Source organism: Pelodiscus sinensis, chromosome 4, assembly GCF_052426305.1.
Source record: "Pelodiscus sinensis isolate ZL-2025 chromosome 4, ASM5242630v1, whole genome shotgun sequence".
Lineage (NCBI taxonomy): Eukaryota > Metazoa > Chordata > Testudines > Trionychidae > Pelodiscus > Pelodiscus sinensis.
Genome location: NC_143055.1, coordinates 117,077,957 through 117,100,458, shown reverse-complemented (window position 1 = coordinate 117,100,458; position 22,502 = coordinate 117,077,957). Strand labels below are relative to the sequence as shown.

General features: G+C 41.7%; 1 protein-coding gene across 5 annotated transcripts in view; it reads left to right on the top strand.

The window, feature by feature from the left end:
* PDLIM5 (PDZ and LIM domain 5) overlaps positions 1-22,502 on the top strand; it is a 220,630-nt gene that overhangs the window by 134,173 nt on the left and 63,955 nt on the right. The window contains exons 9-12 of one of the 5 annotated variants that reach the window (XM_089778072.1): positions 200-304; positions 12,747-12,944; positions 15,173-15,319; positions 15,881-16,015. The exons of 2 other annotated variants lie outside the window; for them this stretch is intronic. In XM_089778072.1, the coding sequence (XP_089634198.1) occupies positions 200-304; positions 12,747-12,944; positions 15,173-15,319; positions 15,881-16,015 (585 nt within the window). The remainder of the gene's footprint in view (positions 1-199; positions 305-12,746; positions 12,945-15,172; positions 15,320-15,880; positions 16,016-22,502) is intronic. 2 more of the 5 variants (XM_075929620.2, XM_075929621.2) reach the window with 2 other exon arrangements.

Genomic DNA, 22,502 nt, shown 5'->3' with positions numbered 1-22,502 from the left:
AGTCTTCACAAAATTCATGAAAAGTCTCAAATTGTGCCTCATCTCAGATCTGACTTTGATTTTAACCCTCATTCCCATTCAAGATATTGGTATTTTTGGTCAGATTTTAACATATCTTTATAATGCTGTTTAGAGTAGATATCTTTTTTTGTGTTCGTTGAATTTTGTTACCCTTAATGAAATTCAAACTCTTCACTAGACCAGAATCAACTTCATTCAGTTCTCCATTAGCCGAGTCTTCAGCTGTCATTGTTCCCTCTGCCAGACTTTCTGGATATGTTGTCTCAACTTCACCCCATGAGAGGTAAATAATTCACCAGTGGTGCCTTTCCTAATTAGAACATGAAAATCTATACTAGTCTTGTTCTCTCCCTCTCCCCCCCCCCCCTTTTTTTTGGACACCTATTTAAACTGGACATTAACAGTTTTCTGAGCATGGTAGGAAGAGGGAAAGAGAAGCAGAAGAATATTGATCAGGCCCATGAAAAAGCTCCATGGGTTCTAGTTAGAATAAGAAATAACATATGTAGCAAAACAATTCAGAAAGATCAATTTTGTCAGTAGGTGACCTTTCCCATGACCTGCTAAACTGATTAAAATGGAGTGTTAATGTGTAGGTTGAGAGTTAATTTAAATGTATTTCCCACTGAGGCAAGACTGTAGTAAATGTATTGAAAAATTATGGTGTCCTCTTACAGGAATGCTATACTATGTGGTGATGAAATGAGAGATGGCAAACTTCCAGTCACTGACCTTGGATACCTTCATTGGCACTTTTTAGACCATATTTTCTGTAGACTCTCTTTGGAGGTCATCTGTGGGTTTAGAAAGAGAAAATGAAATGTTTTTCCTTAAGGTGAATGTTACACTGCTGTATTGTATTTCATAAGCTAATAACGTGAGTGTGTGGCTATGTGTCTAATAAACACTAGTTTTCTGGAAGAGAAAACAAACACCAAACAAGGCCTGTTATTTTTTTGTCCTAACTTTATTCAGTAGAATTATTTTTGTTATCCATATAGTATGGACAGATTGATGCAGAAGGTGGCCAGACGGGTCAAAATGAGCCCTTTTCTTGGACAGTTTCACAGTTCCCATGGCCTGAGGTATAACTGTTCTTGACTCATAGAATCATAGATTACTAGGACTGGAAGGCACCTCGAGAGGTCATCGAGTCCAGTCCTCTGCTCTCATGGCAGGACCAAATACTGTCTAGACCATCTCTGATAGACATTTATCTAACCTACTCTTAAATATCTCCAGAGATGGGGATTCCACAAACCTCCCTGGGCAATTTATTCCAGTGTTTGACCACCCTGACAGTTAGGAACTTTTTCCTAATGTCCAACCTAAACCTCCCTTGCTGCAGTTTAAGCCCATTGCTTCTTGTTTTATCCTCAGAGGCCAAGGTGAACAAGTTTTCTCCCTCCTCCTTATGACACCCTTTTAGATACCTGAAAACGGCTATCATGTCCCCCCTGAGTCTTCTCTCTTGTAAACTAAACAAACCCAATTCTTTCAGCCTTCCTTCATAGGTCATTTTCTCTAGACGTTTAATCATTCTTGTTGCCCTTCTCTGGACCCTCTCCAATTTCTCCACATCTTTCTTGAAATGCGGTGCCCAGAACTGGACACAGTACTCCAGCTGAGGCCTAACCAACACAGAGTAGAGCGGAAGAATGACTTCTCTTGTCTTGCTCACAACACACCTGTTAATGCATCCCAGAATCATGTTTGCTTTTTTTGCAACAGCATCACACTGCTGACTCATATTCAGCTTGTGGTCCTCTGTAACCCCTAGATCCCTTTCTGCCGTACTCCTTCTTAGACAGTCACTTCCCATTCTGTCTGTGTATAGCTTCTATAGAATTGAAATTGTTACAAATGGCAGGGAATTAATTATGGAGGGAGCTGGCCTTTACACCTGGCTCTTACTACATTTAAACTGCAGAGCTGCAGTGAGGGTAGCACCTTCTCAGCTCCTTCCTTAACGACTAATTGTGTAGTCAGTACAATTTGTGTCGACTAAATGATTACCCAGTTATCCGCCTCTTAACATCCTTAATCTGGAATGGGGATAGGCAATAATTTTCATAGGGGGACCATTCCATGAATTCTGATAAGTTATGAAGGGCTGGCTCGGGCTCTCGAAGTGTGGGGCATCAGGTGGAAGGGACAGGGCAGGAGGATAGAGAGAAAAAGTGCATGAGTGTGAGACACACATACATACTCTTTGTGTGAGAGGCAGATTTTGTGGCACAGAGACGGGGGGGGGCACAGGTGTTACACTGAGAGAAATAGAACTAGCAGAATCTCTTGGGAGATAAGGCAATATGCCACGTTTATTGTGAAGGCAGAATACATATACTGTCCCTAGCTACTACAGTTATCCACTACAGATGTACACACTCATATACACAGTTCTACAGATGGAATATAATTACCAGCCTCAGTTGCTCATGCTATTCCACTTGCCCGGTGGCCTAGAGATGAGGAGGAGACCTGGGTTGTGTCAGTGTGCCCAGTGCTCTCGGAGGATGACTGTAGAACTGAAAGACCCCAATTCTGTAGTTTTGGCACCCATCTTTTTATGTTTTAGTCAATAGATCTTGTCCTGTCTCACTGCTCCGGGGCACTATATGACCATGAGTCATCAGTAAATGACAGATGGGACTTGGATCTTTTTTTCGTAATGGGACTTTTGTGTATCTTTCTTGGGTGGTTTCTTTTACAGGCCTCATTCACATTGTTCTTTGGCCATCAACGTTGTGCTGGCAGCTGATCACCCAAACAAGCTGGCTTCAGAGACACACATTCACACTTTTAAAATCAGATTACATAGAAACACCTAACTTTAAACAGAGTTAAGGCAGTATAAAGTTTGAAATGGGGTTTCAGTTACAATATGGAGTCACTTTAGTTACAAAGTATTAACAATTTAAAATGGGTTTCAGTTACAGTATATAAAAAAAGTTATAAATAATGGATTATTCAAAGGCAATTCTTAATAGGTTTCTGACAAATTAATCCAAATCCCATTCATAAAAATAGGGCTGCAATTCATGAGATTACTTGTCATATTGGTAGATATAATTCATTAAAAGGGTGACTTCATTTTTCAGCCCTACACAGAGACTGTGTGTGTGTGTGTGTGTGTGTGTGTGCGCGCGCGCGCGCGCACACAGGCTGCTGCTGGATTAGTTTGAGAGACAGCACACTCTGTCTCTTTAAGACAGGGAAAACTGTTCTGCTCTGCTTTCTCCCCCCCCTTCCCTCCCTCCAGCAGAGGTGTGTGTGTGGGGGGGTGTATATGGAATGGGCGAGTGTGTGTTTCTGAGAGAAAGCTGAAATATTAGAAACCGTGCACTGCCTCTTCAGCAGCAATGGGCAACCTAGGTTAGTGACTGGCCCTCATGAGTGGCTCCTTCAGCTCAGTGGGCTGCAAGATTTTTGGAACCCAAGATAGTCTCCCGGGATGGGGCAGTTTTGCTAACTGCACTTGTGTACTTAGAATTTGCGGAGTGTGTGAATTGAATCCTAGAAGCACTTTGATTGGATGTGGAGGAAGCACATGATTGTCACGGTGCTGACTCTTCAGGTGCTCTTGCTTGACATGTGTGTCACTTTAGTAGTACTGGTAGGAAAAAAAACTACTTGGATGGAAATCAGTGGAATCTGGCAACTGTGCGTGGGCAATGGTGAACAAAAACTCTTGCGGGCCACATATAGAACCCCAATGGGCCGCAGGTTGCCCAGCACTGTTCTTAAGTCACTTACCATCCATGCCCCACTCTGTGTCTCCCCCTTCCTCCCCCTAGCTCTGCAGAGATGGTGTACAGGGGCAAGGGGACACCTTGACTTCAGCACCCCCCCCCCCTTCAGCACACCCCCCCCCCCTCCACCTCTCACTCTGCACAGATAGTAGAAAGGTACTGAAGGCAGCGTGGCTACAGGACAGAGCAAGGTGGGGGGAGGGGCAGCTGAACACAGGGTGCGGACTGTAAGTATGCATGCTCTGCTAATCAGCTGGGCCTGATCTGGCTGGCAGGCCCTATTTTGCCCACTCCTGGTCTGGGCGTTGATGATTACATTTACCTCTAAAACAAATTAATATCCAATATTTTTGGATGAATCTTACACTTACTTTTGAATTTTAATAAGTTCTACCTTAGCTTAGCTCATAGAATCTGTTGGTCTCTCAATAACCACAGATTTTACCTCCTTTATCCCTTTTTTTTTAAGCAACTGACTTGCTGATGTCATCTTTTATGCAATCTGTTAACACAGGGTTAGCAGCCATAAAATATGGTTTCCATTACTTGTCCTTCTGTCTATAACATGTCCATTTAACTGCGGTTCACGTACCACACATGTCAGATGATGTAGTTAAATGTTTTACTGAAATGAGCAGTTTGTTTTGTTCACTGTGTAACCTGAGCAAGTCACTCACGTTATTTGCTTCAGCTTACCCACAAATAAAATAAGTCTTCCCTCTGCATGGGATTTACACATTAAGAGCTTTTGTGTTCCTGCATGAAAGAGTATATTATGCTTATTGTTATGTGGAAATTATGCTTAATTTGTTTTAATTCTTATTTTGTCATAATGTTGGCTTTGCATTAAACTATTTTACTGAGGGATACTGAGTGCAAATATCCTGAGATTCTTCTACCCTTCTTTGGCATGACAGATTTTCTGACATAAATGGAAATTATTAGTCTTCACTATAGATGTACAGATTGCAGTTAGATTCCCTGCCAATGTCCTCCTGGTGGGGGGAGCAGAAGTAAGTGCAGTGTGATCAAGATGTGCACTTTGATTTGTTCTGTTGTCCTTTTCTATCTGTTGGAGAGGATGGAATAGCCAAGGGTTAGGACACTTGCGTAGGAGTTGGGAGGCTGGCTTCAATTTCCTGTTCTCCAGGCTTCCTCTGACCTTGATTTCATAGCCTCTCTGAGTATATTTACACTGGAATAAAAAGTCCATATCACAGTCAGTCGTAGCTGACCCAGGTCACCTGACTCAGATTTGTAGTGCAGGCAGTGGGCTAAAAATGGTTGTGTAGATGTTTGGGTCAGGCTGGAGTCTGAATTCTGGAAGCCTGTCTTCATCCACAATACAGGCTTTGGTCCAAGCTCAAATGTCTACCCAACCAGTGGTAAGTGTATAATTAAATAACTAAGGTGCCTCTGGTTAGTAAAATGGCAACTGTATGCCTCCCAGAGGTGCTATCGGAATATACAAGATTGTGAAATTCTTTGAGGCTCTCCTAACGGAAAGCACTGTAGAAACACTATTTATTTTGCACTAAATACTAAACACCATGTTGTATTAATACCTTGGTCAAAGTATAGTACTACCACTGTCAAACATTTCACACAAGCTACAAAAATGCTGTTATTTGTAGCAGCCATAGTTTAAAGAAATAAAAATAGGTTCTTTGTATTCTCTGCTGTGACAGGAGGCTCTGGAAAGGAGCCTTTATTTATATTGTTATATTGTTTATTTACCTAATGGCAGCCCTTTTAAATATTTTAATTTTTATGCATCAAGTACATAAACCACTCTTAAATGATTTTTTACATATCTTTGGACCTTCATAATGGGGAAAGCTTCAGTACAGATTTTCAAAATTAACCAAAAAATAAATGAAATTAACAGAAAAATGTTCCAGTTGCTAAATCATAATAACTAGTCTTTGTTTCACTCCCTAATTTTTAAAGTCTCAGGCTCTAGCAGATGGCTATGGGGAGTAAATCCCTAAGGGAGACTTCTTCATATGAGAACCCTGTGCCTGGGAATAGTTTTACCCTAGCAGCAGACAAGTGTAACCTAGCCAATTCTGCCTGTTCCAAAGCAGACTCTCAAAAAGCAGTTATTGCATCAATCAGAGCTTTAAAGCTAATTACTGACCTCCTGAATTGGACATAGAAGTGACAAGAGAGCCACAGCAGAGATTTGAGGAGAGTCCTATGTTCTGAGAGCCCACCCCATTCTGCCACATTTTGCACCGCATGATGCTCGTGGCTAGTCTTGAAGTATAACACTGTAGGGAATCTGACAGATTTTTTACCTGAGGCCGAGGAAGCTACAAGTGTTACTTTTTCTTGAGGACAATATCGGAGCAGGTTTGCAGCCTCCAAGCCTGCCACAGTAGATAATAGTACCACTCCTGCAGCTGTCGGAGAGTCCAGAAATAATTATTTATCTAATTACACCTTTAGACTGATAGCAATTTTGTCAAAAGGTGAATGCACACCCCGAGTAACAGACAAAGATAGTATCATCTCAGGCTATACCTGTAGATCTTTCCTCCTACTGAAAAGCCAATACGAAGAGATGAATTTCAGGCAATTTACTCTCCATCCGCATGTATCAACCAGATTTAAGGAGATAAGACTAGACTATCAGCCCACCAAACAAACAAAATCGCCCTTTCCTTATTATGTTGCAGGCTGCCTGTAAATCATAGTGACCCTTAGGGACCACATAAGGAAGTTGCTGTTAAGGTGCTGGTGAATGAATGATTCTCAAGAGCAGATGATGACTGTATTCTCCTTAGACCACAGACATTATGACTCAGTCACAACTGAGTAGCAGTCTTCCACAACTGAAGTTCCTCTTCAGTGTGGAACAACTGAAGTTCCTTTTCACTTAGGACAGCTGCAGCAGCATAGGATTCAAATAGTGGATGAGAATGGTGAATGAAAGAGTGGGAGTCACGAGGGGGGAAAAAAACCCACAGGGGGTGCGTCTAGACCGGCAAGATTTTGCACAAAAGCAGCTGCTTTTGTGCAAAAACTTGCCAGCTGTCTACATTGGCCACTTGAATTTGCGCAAGAGAACTGATGTTCTAATGTAAGTATTCAGTGCTTCTTGCGCAAATACTTTGACACTCCCACTCAGCGATAAGCTCTCTTGCACAAGAATACTTACACAAGAGAGCCAGTGTAGACAGGCACCTTAATTTTTTGCACAAGAAAGCCCGATGGCTAAAATGGCCATTGGAGCTTTCTTGCGCAAAAGCACGTCTATACTGGGCACAGATGCTTTTGCGCAAAAGCATCCGTGCCAATCTAGATGCTCTTTTGCGGAAATACTTTTAACAGAAAAACTTTTCCGTTAAAGGTATTTCTGCAAAATCATGCCAGTCTAGACGCAGCCTAACTGTACACTTAGATCAAAAGCTTCACGGGGTAGATGAGTTAGTCTGTAACAGGAAAAACTTAAAAAACAACAAATAGTGTAAAGACTAACAAAACATGTAGATGGTAACATGAGCTTTCGTGGGCACAACCCACTTCAGATGACCAGAGCGTTGGAAGTGCAGATCCAAGAATAAATAAGGGAAGGTGGGAGCAGCGGAGAAGGAAAAAAAATTGAAGGGGAAGAAGAAGAAGAAAAAGACAGTGAGTAGATAAGCTTCAGAGGGATAGTGGAGTGAGTTTGTAACAGGAAAAACTTAAAAAACAGTCGTCTAGTAATTATTTAGTCTTTAAGATGCTACAAGAGGCTGATAAGAACCATTAGTTATTTTAAAAAATGATCCTATCCACCACTGTCTTGAGACTTAAGCTACAATTACAACAGCAAATTACTATTGCAAATGCTTTGTCTCAGTAGAACTGAATTGTTTCGAAGTGCTAGCGGTGGCTCAGCTTCCAGCAAATGAAAATGTGAATCCCATATCATACAATACCAATATGCCAAAATTGTACTATATTGCAGTCTTGCCTGTTAATTGAATTGCTTTAAAAGGAGTCCTTTCCTGGCACAGATCAAATTCAGAAAGCAGAGCTGCATTCCCTCAAAATACAAACCCTGGTGTAGGGATTGGAAGACCCATCCATCTAGGACTTTGGGGAATAAAATTGGCTTCCACATCTCAACAAAGCATCCCAGCCTGAGGTTTAATGTATATGGAAGGCTAAAATCCCTCTGTTGGCCTCTGGGAAGAGACACTCACTTCTTCCCATGGCTAGGTGGCTTGCATTTTTACAGGAAGTTGGTTATGCTGAAGTAGAGAATGGCACTATTCATTATTGCCTGCCTCTTTCACTTCTTGTAAGCCTCATACTTTCGCTGCAAACACTTAAAAATGGGTGTGGAAGGAGAGTTTTGTTCAAGGGGGGAGAGAGGGATTGGGGTGGGGCAATTCAGTAGATATACTTATATATATTTTAATGTTTTCACAAGCATATAGTGCATTTGGCATGGTGACCTTTTTTGCACTTCTATAAGATCAAAATAAACTTTACTTTTACCTGTATTCATCGTATACTGATACACCCACAAGTTTTTAAATGGTGCCCTTTTTCAAACAGATGTTTGTTTTGAAAGATTTAGAGGAGGTAGTGAATAAATTGTTAGTGTTTTCACCTCTAGATAAAGGCAAAAGGTTGGACCCTCTCTAAACATGTAGCCAGATGAGTTTAGGGTTCACTTTTATGTTCATTTCTGGGTAGGGATATTAAAATGAGGTTAATTTAGTAATTGAGTAATTGATAGAAATTTTTTTGACTACTCGATTAGTCAATAGGCAGCCAGTTCAGTCCCAGCTTGTGCCCTCCAGCTCCTACTGCATTTTAAATTGCAGAGCTGCAGCGGGGTTTGGTTCCAGACCTGGTGCTAGGTGGGACTAAGTCAGGCTGCCTGCCTGTCTGACCACTGGGTAGTTGGAACTCCTGTGGACAGGGGCTGCTTGGCAGGAGCATCCTCTGCCTTCCTCCTCCTCTCCCCCGGCAGCAGCGAAGGGGGAGCCGGTGGCACCACAGACACAGTGCTGGGGGGAATGGGCTTTTAAGCTAGGTTCCCCCAGCACCAGCTCCTGCTCCCCTCTTTACCCCTGTCAGGGAGCAAGCCCCCCCCCATGCCTCAGTGCCCCCTAACTGTCCTCATCTAGCCCCTCTCAGGGCAAGTTACAGTCTGTATGGGTTGCTCATCATCAGCATTGTCTGTCTCAACTACCTTGTTTGCCGAGCTGGCATCATGATCCGGCTACAAATCCGGGATCTTGTCTCCGGCCCCTCTCCAGGGGAAGTCTTGGCTGGCCCTCTCCAGCCCTTGTTGGCTATCCCCCCTGGTCTCTCCCTCCTAGGAGCTCTGGCTTCTTCAGCATCCAACCCTCCACTGGCTCTCCCTCAAGCAAACTGTGCTCCTCCCTTTATAGCTGACAGCTGGGCTCTCCTGGCCACCTGGGCTTCTCTGAATATCTGGCAGCCGGGCTCTCATTAGCCTAACAGCCTCAGCTGGGTTCTTCAAGCCACCCTAAGGCTCAGGGCATGAGCCCTGGGCTTAAAGGCCCAGTGCAGGGCAGGTGCCTTGTCACAGCCCCGCTGCCTCTAATACAGAGGCAGCCAGGAGGTGGGGGAATGTGAGTAGTCAACTCAACTACCCGATAAGCCTAGGCTTATCGGGTAGTCAACTATTCCCTTACATCCCTATTTTTGGCACATACTAAGAAGCCTGTCTCTTAGGGTAGGGCAGATAAAACTGTCTTTCTCTCTTTAGCTTTTAGCATTCTCTCTTCTAAATGAGTGTGATTCTTGTTTTGGTGTGTATTCTGGCAGGAATTGATGGTGGGGTTTTTGCTTTAATGAGATCAGAGGAAAAAGAGGATTATGGCAAGGGTTTTGGAAGCATTTATAATTTGATTCAATACAAGTTGAAACTCTTTAAGCTGGGACTCTGGTCCAGCAACATCCGTGGTCTGGCACAGATGTTTCAGGATAAGAGAATCTCGGTGGAGGGAGCTATGCAGGTCTGGCAGGGTAGTAGGCTACTCGCAATGAGCTGTCAACAAGGCCACCCAGCGTGCGGCAGTGGAGCTGCCCAACAGGGCTGAGAGGTCTGGCATATGGCAGTCTAGAGGGGCTGGGAGCCACAGCAGCGGTGACTGCCCGACTGGGTTGGCAGGGCAGCGGGGCTGGCCACAGGTGGGGAGCTGGCAGGGTGGCCAGTGGGCTGGGCCAGGAAGGGGGGCAGTGGTAGGGGCCAGAAATGACCCCCCCCCCCCGGTCTGGCAAAATCCCTCATCCGGGATCAGTGAGGTCGTGAGGTTCAATCTGTATTTCAGTTAGAGTAGTGCTGAGACTCTGGTTAGGCTTATGATAGGTATTGTAAAGAGATGGATATTGTTCCTGCCCCTAAGCAGAGGCATATCTATCTGAGATGACATACTGAAGACATAATGCAGTGCCTCATTTGCTCTCTTATTTATTAAACTAGCAGTGGCATGAACCCCTTAAATAAGGGGAAACACATATCAATTCCCAATTTAGGAAGCTAAATATCCTAATGGTTACTGTGCTAGCTTGATCCAGAAGAAATTCTAGTAGAGAGAACTTCTAAAATGGCGGAGTAGGACGAATCCCTGGGACTCCAATCTTTGTGCATATAGCAAAACAATGTGGTGTACTGTTATAAAAGTAGCAGTGTCTGCTCCAGATGAATTTGCTTTTCCATGGGGTAAGCTTGTAGTGGGGGGCAAATGCTGTGACTGTAGGAAAGGGCATGTAACTTAGCTGATGCTTGTTTATGGTTCCTATTCTTATGGAGCGTCGTGGGCATGCATTCTCAGGAGGCTAGAATATGCCAGCCTGAAACTGAACTAGTTTACAATAGGGATGTCAACATGTAGTTGACTACATGATTACCCAATAAGCTTGGGCTTATCCCTATGAAGGAAAAAAAAAATCCCAAACCTATTTGTTTGGTAGGGTCCAATCATGTATCACCTCATGCTTACAAGGAAAAGTAATCCAGAACACCCAGACAGTTCCTAATGTGAGCAGCTTTGTATTATTTCTGTGCATATTTTGGTAGAAGTAAGGGCACTTGAAAATAATGAACCATTTCTGGTGTTCTGTTGAATCAAGGTCATTGTTTTCATTAAGCTATGAAAGGGTGTTGTCTCAAATGCTCTTTAAGTAGGATACATCTTAAACTGATAGCCAAAAAAGGCTTATTTTCAAAACTATGAACATCAGAAGTTAATGAGCAATTGCTATATAAGCCATCGTGTGTGTGTGTGTGTGTGTGTGTGTGTGTGTGTGTGTGTGTGTATGTTTATACAGAAAGAGGCAATTCGAGGGTCAGTTGACTTAATTTCATCACTTATGTTCTGTGTTTATATTCTCTAAACTAGCATAGATCCTCATTTTCCTGTTACACTTTACTTTTTAAATGGGAAAGCTATTAGGTATTCTTAGTATTTGAAGTAGGCGTCCTTACTATATGGTATTAAAAAAGAATAGTCAAATCTTGACGTGCCCTTGCTATTTAGAAGGCAGCCTATAGTATACTCTGAAATAACTGTAATCTTCAGGGTTTTATTGGACACTTCCAAAAGTAGTAAAATAATTCCCTTTTCTAGCCAAATAAAGTAAAATAACCATTCTATAAGAAAAAAGTATACATCCGAATGTGACTGAAAAATTCCCTAAAAGAGGTATGTGATGTCAAACTATCTCTCCATTTAGGACCTGATACAGATTCCAGTAAAATCAGTGGAACTGTAGGCATTGAATTCAAGGCAGCTGTAGAAAATAATTGGAAATCCCCATGTCTGTCATTTAAAAAATGTGTGCATAGAACTGGGAAAATATTTTTTTTCTGTATTTTTAGTTGAGCCATTTCCTGGGTTGGTTGGGGGAAAAGAGGGAAAAATTGCATGAAGTGCCCACCCTCCTTCCAAAATCTGAAAATTGATCAAAATTTGTAAACCTACAAAACTTCATGTAAATGGGAAGGTGTGTGTAAACGGGTGGGGGGGGGGGTCTATGCACACACGTACTAGCAGAGTCTGTATGTTTTATTATTAATTTACAACCAAAGTAATTATTTTCCTTGGAGACTGTACACTTTGATTCTGGGGGAGGTGGAAGGATTATGTTTATTTTGTCTGCTTAGTATGCTACTTATATCTCTGCTTTCTTTTGCCTTAGAAAACTCTTGTTTGACAACCCTTTGGAGGCCTTTCCTAAGTGTGCACCTCATCCACCTGCTATTGTTCAGGTTTTAAATATCAGTAGCCAGGTAGCCACACTGTCCAAAGTGGCATCTACTTACATTAGGTAGTGTTTATGTCACACCGTCTGTTGCAAGTATATCAGAAATTGTTGGAATTGTGACTTTTACAATGTATACATTGATTTTGATGATCAATAAGTTGTTTGTAAGCTGCCACAGTTAAACCTTGGAAGAAGTTGCTGCCATGAAGAAGCAGTTGTGGCTGGTCCCGTTTTTCTTGCTGCATTTTATGTCAATCTGGAAGATAATACAGGTTGAACCTTTCTAGTCTGGCACCCTGGAGAGCTGACTGATACTGAACCAGAGAATTTGCTGAACAATAGGAGGTCACTATTGTCTAGCAGCATTATCAACACTTCCACTGCTTACTGGCCTCTTAGAAGCCATTTAGGGGTAAATTAGAGCTAAATAACAACACGGAACACTGGTGATAAGGACTATCAATCTTTATGGGACTGCAGGAAACTTGGCCAAAAACATGCCTCACCATGGATGTTGCTCGACCAGAGAGTGCCGGACTAGAGAGGTTCATCCTGTACAATAGAAGAGTCCCTGTGCTGTGCTGGCTTTTACCAGTCGCACCTTGTCACAAATAAAAGCCCCTGTTTGAAATAGCAGCTATTTTTTTTTATTATTAAATAAAGAATTCCAGTTGCAATGCTTCTGCATCTCTGGTCTAATAATAAAATACTTCCTGTCACATTGATATCAAATAGGAAAATAACTCAATCTGCAGAGTTGAGTGCTCCAGGTCCAGCCACCTTAATGACAAATGAAGCTGGTAAAGGAAGTTCTCTATCTTGTAAGCACACAGTAGCTACACAGACCTCTGAGCAATCCTTGCTCGCAGTTGTATCGGTGGAGCCACCTTCTGCAGGCCAACCAGTGGAATCCGTGCCTTCTGTGCCTAACAGGTACACACATCTTGGCTACATGAAAATTGGAATAGAAATAATATAAAATAATGTAGGTTCATCTCATTTTATACTCCTGGGGGAATTGAGCACAACTGCCCATGTGCATAATCAATGAGCCATGCTTATTGATTTTTTTTTTGCAGGATCTCTGCTGCAGTTCTGCATTTTGCCCACCAGAGGGCACTGTGGCAATAGAACATAGCAGCTGCTCCCCCCAGCTAGGGAAGAAAGAATCTAGTGTGGGAGAACAGACTGGGGCAGAGACTGAATGGGAGTGGGGATGCAGTGTCCTGGGTAGAGGAAGAAGGGATACAGAGCTACAGGGAGAAGTAGGAGACACGCATACGGGGGGAGGGGTGCTGAGTTACAGGGGATGGGGAGTGGATGTCTGAATGGGGGTGGAGGGACAGGTGAACTGGGGTTGCAGGAACATATGGTGGGGGCAGGGACAGATGTTGCTGATGGAATAGCAGAGGCTAGGGGTCAGCCAGAGTCTGCATAGGGGCAACATCTTAACAGTATCTCCTCCCTCCCCCCCAAAAACAACCCTGTTACACACTTTTCCCACCCAACTGCCATTCAAATTACTCAGAATTCTGTATTAATATGCCTCAGTAAGGAATCTGTTAGTCAAAAAAGTTTTCAGAATCTTTTTTGTTACCTGTATTGTCACAGATATACTTGTTGGCAGGTATTTTACAATAAATGAAACTGGTGTGATTATTATATATTATATAGTGTTGTTTTGACAAATACAATATGCAAGATTTTGCAGAATTTGAAAACACTTTGTGCAGAATTTTCAATTTTTTGGGGGGGAAAATTCCCCCAGAATTACTGTGTGGTGCTATAAATGTGCATTGCCACGTTATCCCCTAACAGGAAGTAATGGAAGCATAATACAGCAAAATGCTGTTTTGGACTTTGTGATGAAGTGCCATAACGGAATTAGTCCCTTACCAAAACAGTATGTTGACTTCTGCTAAAAAGTGCAATGAAAGGGTAACTTTAATAGATCAAGTTTTCCCATTAGTAGCTGATTGTTTGATTTTCAAATATACAAATTGCCAGCATAGAACTTGGTAAGGCTTGCTGCTTTTAGTAATATTAACCCTGAACTTGACTTTGTTTTCTGGAAAGCAAGTGTTTTATTTTGTCATATTCATTTGGATTTCATGAGTCTTGCTAATGTTGCCTAAAATATGATAGCTATACATATTGTGTTTTGTTTTCCCCTCTTGATACTTATTTTGGGCAGGCATGATGTGTTTGTCCCTTCTGAAAAAACAAGCCCTTTTGATAAAGTCGCAAGCTCTCAGACTAGATCATCTTTGAATCATACAAGGTAAAGCTTATGATATGAGCAGACTGTTAAGTGTAAGCATGACAATATCTCCATTTACATCAAAGCTGTACAATAAGATGTTGTTATTGACATATTGGGTTGAGTTATTTCTGAAACAGACTTAAAAATGGGAAAACAATTGTAATTTTCCAGGCTTCTAAATGGACCTTTTAGCATTTTTTATTTTTTCAAAATACTTTTCTTCAAAATATTTCATCTTCAGACTTTTTTTCTTTGTCTTCCTCCCATGCCCTACCCTTTTCTTTTTATTCTTCTTGCTCTTCTGGTCTGTGATTATGGGTGGGGGAACCAGAGTGGAGGGTAAAAAAAGGTCACAAGGTGGGGGAGAATAGAGGGAAAAATCTGAAAATAAAGAACATTTTTGTGAAAGGTCAGTTACGATTGTGCTCTAGTGCTGTTGTATTTTAATGTCTTTTTAATGCTGTTTTTGGTATATTATGCCAATTCTGATTTTTGAGACCATCAGCAGAATAACTTTCAGAATAACCTTCAAGCTCTTGTGGAGAATTAGACAGAGAATCCAAGACCCTGATCCTACAACAGGCTGTGTGTGAGTGGACTCCTGCACCCTCACTGAGTTAGTTGTAAGATAGGGGCCCAAAGTTGTGAGTTGTACTGAGTTAGAGCTTTTTCTGCAAGCTGAATTGATCACTGAAGAGTCTTTTTTAATAAGAAAAATCAGTTTTTCCATATTAATGTTTAAAGGGTCAATGGATTCAACAGAAGTATTTCCATCAACTTAAGTGTTGAAATGGCACTTCAATGATGGCACAGTTTTCAGTGATTACTTCAAGCTGTTTGCACTTTTTGTTGAGAACTCTTTCTTTTCTCTCTGTTTTTCTCCCCTTTTCAGTCAAAGCTTCTACATTAGAAAAGCACTGCCTGAAAATCCATTGGAAGATCTGCCAAAGTTTTCTCCCATCCCTGTTCCTTCTTCCAGGCAGAGCTCAAAAATTATGAGTGGTGCTGCCGCCACTGTGTCTGCTGCTGTTGCTGTACGGGCCAGGTAGTAGTCACCTGCAAGACAGCCTTTTTAAAATTTTTGTAAATCAGTTTCAAAAAGCACATGCTTCATAAAGGAGCTAACTGGGGGAGATGCAATATCGGAAACAGTTAACTATCACTTTAGTGGTATGTGCATGGAGTTAGAATAGAGTCACGGTTCTTGTGTTTTATTCCCAACTCTGCTGTTGGCTGAGATTGGGGTAATAACTTTAGTTTTTCTGAGTCTTGTGATGCCCATTTTCTATCTTGATGAATTAATACCGCTTTGCCTCGCATGATGGTTGAGGATTAATTGATATTTATTAACAGCTTTTAGATCTTAGATGCCACAAGCTATACATTTATTATGGTTTCAGTTATTAAATGATTTTGCAGACACTGACATCATTTCTCAGTAAGCTCTCAAGGGAGTGATCACTTCACTTACAATTCTTATCACGCTATTATGGAAACAATTGTGAAGCTCAGACCTCGCATATTCTTTTAGTAGCTCCTGTTAATTTTCAATTTTGTGTAGATGGCTAGTGTATTTATTTAGCAGGTCTTTCTAAATGCTTACTAGACTCTCTGATCTTAACGTCTACCGTTCGCTCTTGGATGCCCTTCTCATCACGCCTATCACTAAACCTCCTCCTCTACAAAGTGTCAGGCCTGCAAGGAAATCAACAAGTGCTTTGGAGTTGAAAAAGAATGAAAGGTAGTGTATGAGAGCTGTTCTTTGGCACTGAAAGCTAATAAGACACAAGTTTCTCTATTTTGGTGTCTTTTCTGCTGACTGCATCTTTTAAGCGATATGTCTGACATGCTCTCCTGCATGAGATCTCTGGCCCAGTGCACTAGTGAATCACCTCTGCAGAACTATTCTGCACGTCGGTCCTCTGGCAAAGTTTATGTCCCATTAAGTAAGCAAAAGTTTCTTAACTACAATAGTGTGATTTTGAGGCGCACAATTCTGCTTGTAATGCCAGTTTTTATAGAGGCATAGCCACTCCAGTGAATTTATTGGATAAGAAACAAAATACTAGGGCTGTGAATTAATCACAATTAACTCACATGATTAGTTACAAAATAATCACAGTTAATCGCACTGTTAAAATACCAATAAAGTTGATTAAATATTTTGGATATTCTTCTACATTTTCAAATAGATTGATTTCAGTTACAACACAGAGTACAAAGTGTACTTTGCTCACTTCATATTATTATTACAGCTTTTTGTACTGTAAAAAAGAAACAAAAGAAATAGCATTTTTTAGTTCTGGAAAACGGAAAAAAACAATTGTTTTGTCTGGAAATGGATGACAGGAGAGGGATCACGTGATGATTACCTGTTGTGTTCCCTCCCTCTTGGGTATCTGGCATTGGCCACTGTTGGCAGACAGGATACGAGCCTAGATGGACCTTTGGTCTGACCCAGTATGGCTATTCTTATATTCAGTTCACATCTTACAAGTACTATAGTGCAATTCTTTTATCATCAAAATGTAACTTAAAATTGTTACACTAAAATTAAAAAATATTTTTGTTACATAACTGCACATATAAACAAAACAATGTAAAACTTTAGTGTTTATAAGTCCATTCACTCCTGCTTTGTCTTCAGCCAGTTACTAAGACAAACAAGTTTATTTACTTTTACAGGAGATAATGCTACCTGTTTCTTATTAATAATGTCACCTGAAAGTGAGAATAGGCATTTTGCATGGTGTTTTTGTAGCTAGTCTCATAGGGATAGCTGTGTTAGTCTATACTAATCTATAAGGAGTCCTTTGGCAGTTTAAAGACAAGCAGATTTATTAGGGCATAAGCTTTTGTGGGTAAAAATCACTTTGTCAGTTGCATGAAGTGGAAATCTCAAGTAATGCCAGTGGAACAAACAACTTCTCTTTCTCAAAGGTTGGCTTTTCATATATAAAAACAAATATGTGGCATGTGGTGCAGCAAATAAATATTTGTGAATATAATTGCCATTTCAACCCTTTGTTCAAGTGCAGGTGAGGTTAGATGTGCCAGGACTTCTTGACCTTGTTTCTCCAACTAACGGTATCTTTCAAGGAAGCTGGTTCTATCTAGTGGCCTTCATCCTCAAAGCCAGAAAACTGTATTGGTGTTTTTAAATGGCTATGGCTCAGTAATAGTTTTCACTAAACAGCAGACCTTTCTAATTGATAAAACTGCACTTCCAGCACTGTTTCTCTTGAATAGAGAAATGTTAACTTCCACTTGATGCAAAAAATCAGGGGTGAGGCAATGGTAATTTTCTCTCCTACTTATTTTTGAGTTATCACTTGAGTTATCAGCAGAAAGTTAATCGCAATTTGGGGAGAAGTTGATAAATTATGGGCATGCAAGTCAAAGTATCCTGAAACCATTTATTTTTTTAAGTTTCCCATTTTCTGCATCAACTTTTAAACAGAAAAGAAGACAAAAATTGTTAGGGCAGCCTCCAGGTCCTATAGTAAATTAAGAACCAGCTTTTTTTTCCTTTGTGACTTCCTATAGTTTATGTGCAGCACAAGGAAAACCCTTTAGAAGTTTTGAAAGCATTTATAATATGTTTGGCACATTTGAAAACAATGGTTGAAGTTCTGAAATCAATAGTATTACCATTGCTTTTAGTAGAGCACAGGATTTCATCCAGGTCTTTATTCCTTGATTCAATAATGGAGTTAAAAGTTAAGGTGTTTCTTGAAATCAGTGGATTAAATTATAGTGCCAAACCCATATGTTGTTTTTTCTTGTTTCTATTTCTAGTGAGCAGGATCCTATGAAATAACCTGTTGTTTGAAGCCAAGTGAGAGAGATTTTTTCTTTGTGAAGACACAAAGAGATGTATTGAATTGAGTTGCGAAGAGTAGCTTTGCCTTCCAAGACCGCCAGCCTGGCCCTGCCTATACTCCACCCCTGGAACGCCTGCTGTAGGCATTCTGGGGGCTGAGTGTTGCTGCCCCGAGTGTCCGCTGTCCCCATGCTTTGGGCCAGGGAGACTGGAACTGCACGGCCTCCTCCTTCTCCCGGTGCTCTCTCACCTCTCTTCCCCTCCCCCAGTGCTCCGAGGAGGCTGGGGAGCTGCACTATGTGCACACGGTTCCTCACTTCTCTTCACCTCTACTGCTCCAGGGAGGTGGGGGAGGGAGGGCCCGCTGCACACATGCGCTCCTCGCCTCTCTTCCCCTTCCTCTTTGAGGAGGTGGGGCACATGCCCCCTCACCTCTCTTCCCCTCCCAGGTACTCCAGGGAGTCTGGGGCACAGTCGGCATGCTGCCTGCCTCCTCCCCTCCCCATGGGGGATGGGGTGTCAGCAGTGGGGGTGGGGATGGGGTGCTGCTGGGGTGCTGCTGCCTCTAGCCGCAGCTGCACCAATCACCCATGGGCACTCCCAACTGTCCCAACAACAAATGAGATGCAATTATTGTGAGAATTAAACAGAAATAACAAAGAATGCAAAGTAGAGAAGATTTGTGTTGCCAACACTGAACATTTATTGGGTTTTTATGATAGAAGGCTCATTTTTATTTCTGAAAGGCTTTTTGTAGACTTTAACAGAGAAATTAGGATTTTTTGTTAGACATTTGAAATTCCTGAACTGAGTCCGTTCTGACCATGTCATCTTGTGAGAACAGCCTCAATGTGTGTCTGGTTGTGAAGTATCAGCATTTTTTTCAGTTAGTTCAGGATTTTCTTTTAGCTTTAGTGCCTTTGTGTGTAAAGTTGTCCTGTAATTATCAAGATTAAACTACACAGAGCAAATGGAAGAGTAGGAGAGGTTTTTAAATCTTGTGCTACTGATTTCATTTAATCACCATGAAAAGGAGGTGAAATTGGGAAGCAATATGTACATAGGAGGAAAAATGGGGGCACATTAGTCATTCTTGAAGCTGGTTGAGAAATTTTCTTTTCTTTTTTTTCTCTCCCACTCCTCCCCCCCCCCCCCCATCAAAACCTAAATGTTTGCAGGAAAAGGTCAGTTTCAACAAATTTCAAAATAGTAAAGCAAAAACATTTTTTATATCTTATAAGTAAACATTTTTGGTTTTCAATTCAAAGTGACTTATTTTGAAATTTCACTTTTTTAAAAGGAACGATTGAAATTGAAACAGTGTTTCATAATTATCTAACTAAACATTTTGATTAACCCAAATTGATTTTTTGGTGTATTTTGGATGGTTGATGACAGGTTTTGAGATTTCAATTTTGTTCCAGTTGAGATTGGAACTTTTTTTTTTAATCTCAAATTCTTGCAGGATAGGAAAATACTACGTGCCCAGCATTAGTCACTTTGGCTGTTGGCCTCCTCCCCATTTTTTTCAAATAAATATCAGAAGCAGGAAACCCTGGAAAAAACACTTTAAATATTATCAACAAACTTTGGTTTTAAAGACCGTTTTTTTCAGGCATTTAATTGGAGAGTTTTGAAATGAAATTGAAACCCGATAGTGCTTCTTAATGGATCTTTTATTCTCTGGGGGTATGTCTACGCTACCCTCCTAGTTCGAACTAGGAGGGTAATGTAGTCATACCGCACTTGCAAATGAAGCCCGGGATTTGAATTTCCCGGGCTTCATTTGCATAAGCGGGGAGCCGCCATTTTTAAAACCCCGCTGGTTCGAACCCCGTGCAGCGCGGCTACACGGGGCACGAACTAGGTAGTTCGAACTAGGATTCCTAGTTCGAACTACCGTTACTCCTCATTTCACGAGGAGTAACAGTAGTTGGAACTAGGAAGCCTAGTTCGAACTACCTAGTTCGTGCCCCGTGTAGCCATGATGCACGGGGTTCGAACCAATGGGGTTTTGAAAATGGTGGCTCCCCGCTTATGCAAATGAAGCTCGGGAAATTCAAATCCCAGGCTTCATTTGCAAGTGCGGTATGCCTACATTACCCCGCTAGTTCGAACTAGCAGGGTAGTATAGACATATCCTGGGCTATCTCAATTCTGAGCTGTGCAGGGAGGTTTTTGTGTGGGGTCTTGGTGGTGAAAGAATTTTTATTCTATTAAGTAGATTTAAATCAACAAAACTTCTTACTAATTGCCTACGTTGGACATGTACCAAGATTTAAGAAATGTAAAAGAATAATCTGTCCATTTGAGTACATTATATTTAAACTGCAGTCTTAACAGTAAGATCAGAATAATGAAATAAAACGACCATAATTTTTTTTAAGTGTAAAAAAAAAAATGTATGTTAAGTGTATGAGGTAATCATACTTCTTCCTATGGGTACCAGTAGATGGAGCCAAGGAAACAAAAAAGTGTCATTATTTGATAAAACAAGAGAATCACTTGGCTGAGTTCAAACCAAATAGTGTAAATGAGCAAACATTTTTCATTTAAGATAAGTACATATTACAGTAATAATGCTCTTTATGAGATTTCAAGGAAATAAACCAGCAGATATTAGAAATTAGGTATGAGAATGTGTATGCAACACTTGCAACATATATTGTCTATACATGCATTGGATGTAGTGCTGAAGATTAATGGTTATTTCAGACAGAAGTTCACATGATTGCACAACTTAATGGCTTGTAATCAGCTGTAATAGGAATTGTACATCCTTAGCCAAAGAGGACAGCAGAAAAACCCTTTAAAAATGGGACTGTTACAGCTTAGAACATAATGTGGGTAATGAAGCTCAAACAGCTGTGGTGTATGTGTGTGTTGTTTTTTTTAGACTCATCTTAAAATCCATTTAACAAATCACCCTATATTGTGGCAATTGCAGCTGGTTTATTGGAGTTAGCTGGTTGTGGCAACAGCAAAGTCAGGGTTTTGGTACATAGTGATGCTTTGGGATCACATCATTGTGCTCTCTTTATTTCCTTTATTGCCACCTCCCTCTCCCTCAAACAGTTTTAATGTTAAACTTTTCCATATTCCATCACAGATTAGATGGGTCTAGCTCTCCTTTAGAACTTGTTTATGCTACTACTCCACCATCATGAGGTGGTTGTATAAGGTCCATTTGCTTTCTCTCCAGCTACTTCTTTTTCCCATTTCTCATGTAAAGGTTTAGAAAACCTGACCTCCTGGTTCTTACTCTCCTTCAAACTCTCTCCAATTTGTCCACCTCTTTCCCGGAAATGAGCAGAGTACTCCAGGTGAGGTCTCACTAAAGCAGCAGAGAGGGGGATGATTTCAACTGTCAGGCTGCTGATGGGGGAAGGGGGCATTTGCCCCAGGCTCCTGTCTGCCACCACCCCACTACCTTTTAAATTGCCCCAGGTGACCCAATCCAGGCAGCATTGAAAGGTGACTGCCTCTAGCCCCGCCCCTTCTATCCAAAGCCCCACCTCTATCGCGGTATTAGATCCAAGCCAAGCCCTTTCCTCACACACATTACCCAGGCCTGGGGAAGTCTGTCGCCAGCCCTGGCAACTGCTTCACATTGGTGACTTGGATTCAATTTGTGATCCACTACAAGACCTTTTTTAGCTACAACTTTAACTACAACTTTTTTAGCAGTGCAGCCACCTAACCAGTTATCCCACAATTGTTAATTACTCATTTGATTTTTTTTTCCCCCTTCCTAAGCAACGTGCAGGTTGGACTTCCCTTGTCCGGCACCCTCGGGATCTGAGCAGTCTCTGACAAGGTAGTTTGCTGGAGCAGGGGAAGTCTGAGGTGCGGGGGTGGTGAGTGAGGAAGTCACAACAGAGCAGTGTCATTCACCATAAGCAAGGGGTGGTTTGATGCATTTAGAAAGAGGCACATTTTACACAATGTGAAGTTAATGGGGAAATCGGCATCAGCCCACCGTAAAACAGTATGGGATTATCCTTGTACCTTCCCCTCACAATGCTCCATTGCGAGCCCACCCCTATTAATTCTCCCATCCCAGAGGAACAGTAAGGTGTGTAGGGAGCGAGTTCAACTAACTGATGTGAGTGATTAGTTTTGAAGTTAACTATATACCTGGGGAGTCTGGGAGGGAGTTGGGATGAAGCAGGCAGTTGTGACCTAGGGCAGGAGACTGGAGTGCCAGATCTGGGAGGGGTATGGATGTAGGAGGGGGACAGAGGGTTTGGGTATGTTGAGTGGGGGGGGGGGGGCAGCAGGTTGAGGCAGGAAAGGGCTGGGTTGCCAGAAGCAAGCTATGGCCAGGAGACCTACCTGCCAGCTGCCAAACTTGCCTGTCTGCAGAGCTTAAAATGTTTGCCTGCCTGCTTGCCTGGCCATGTGC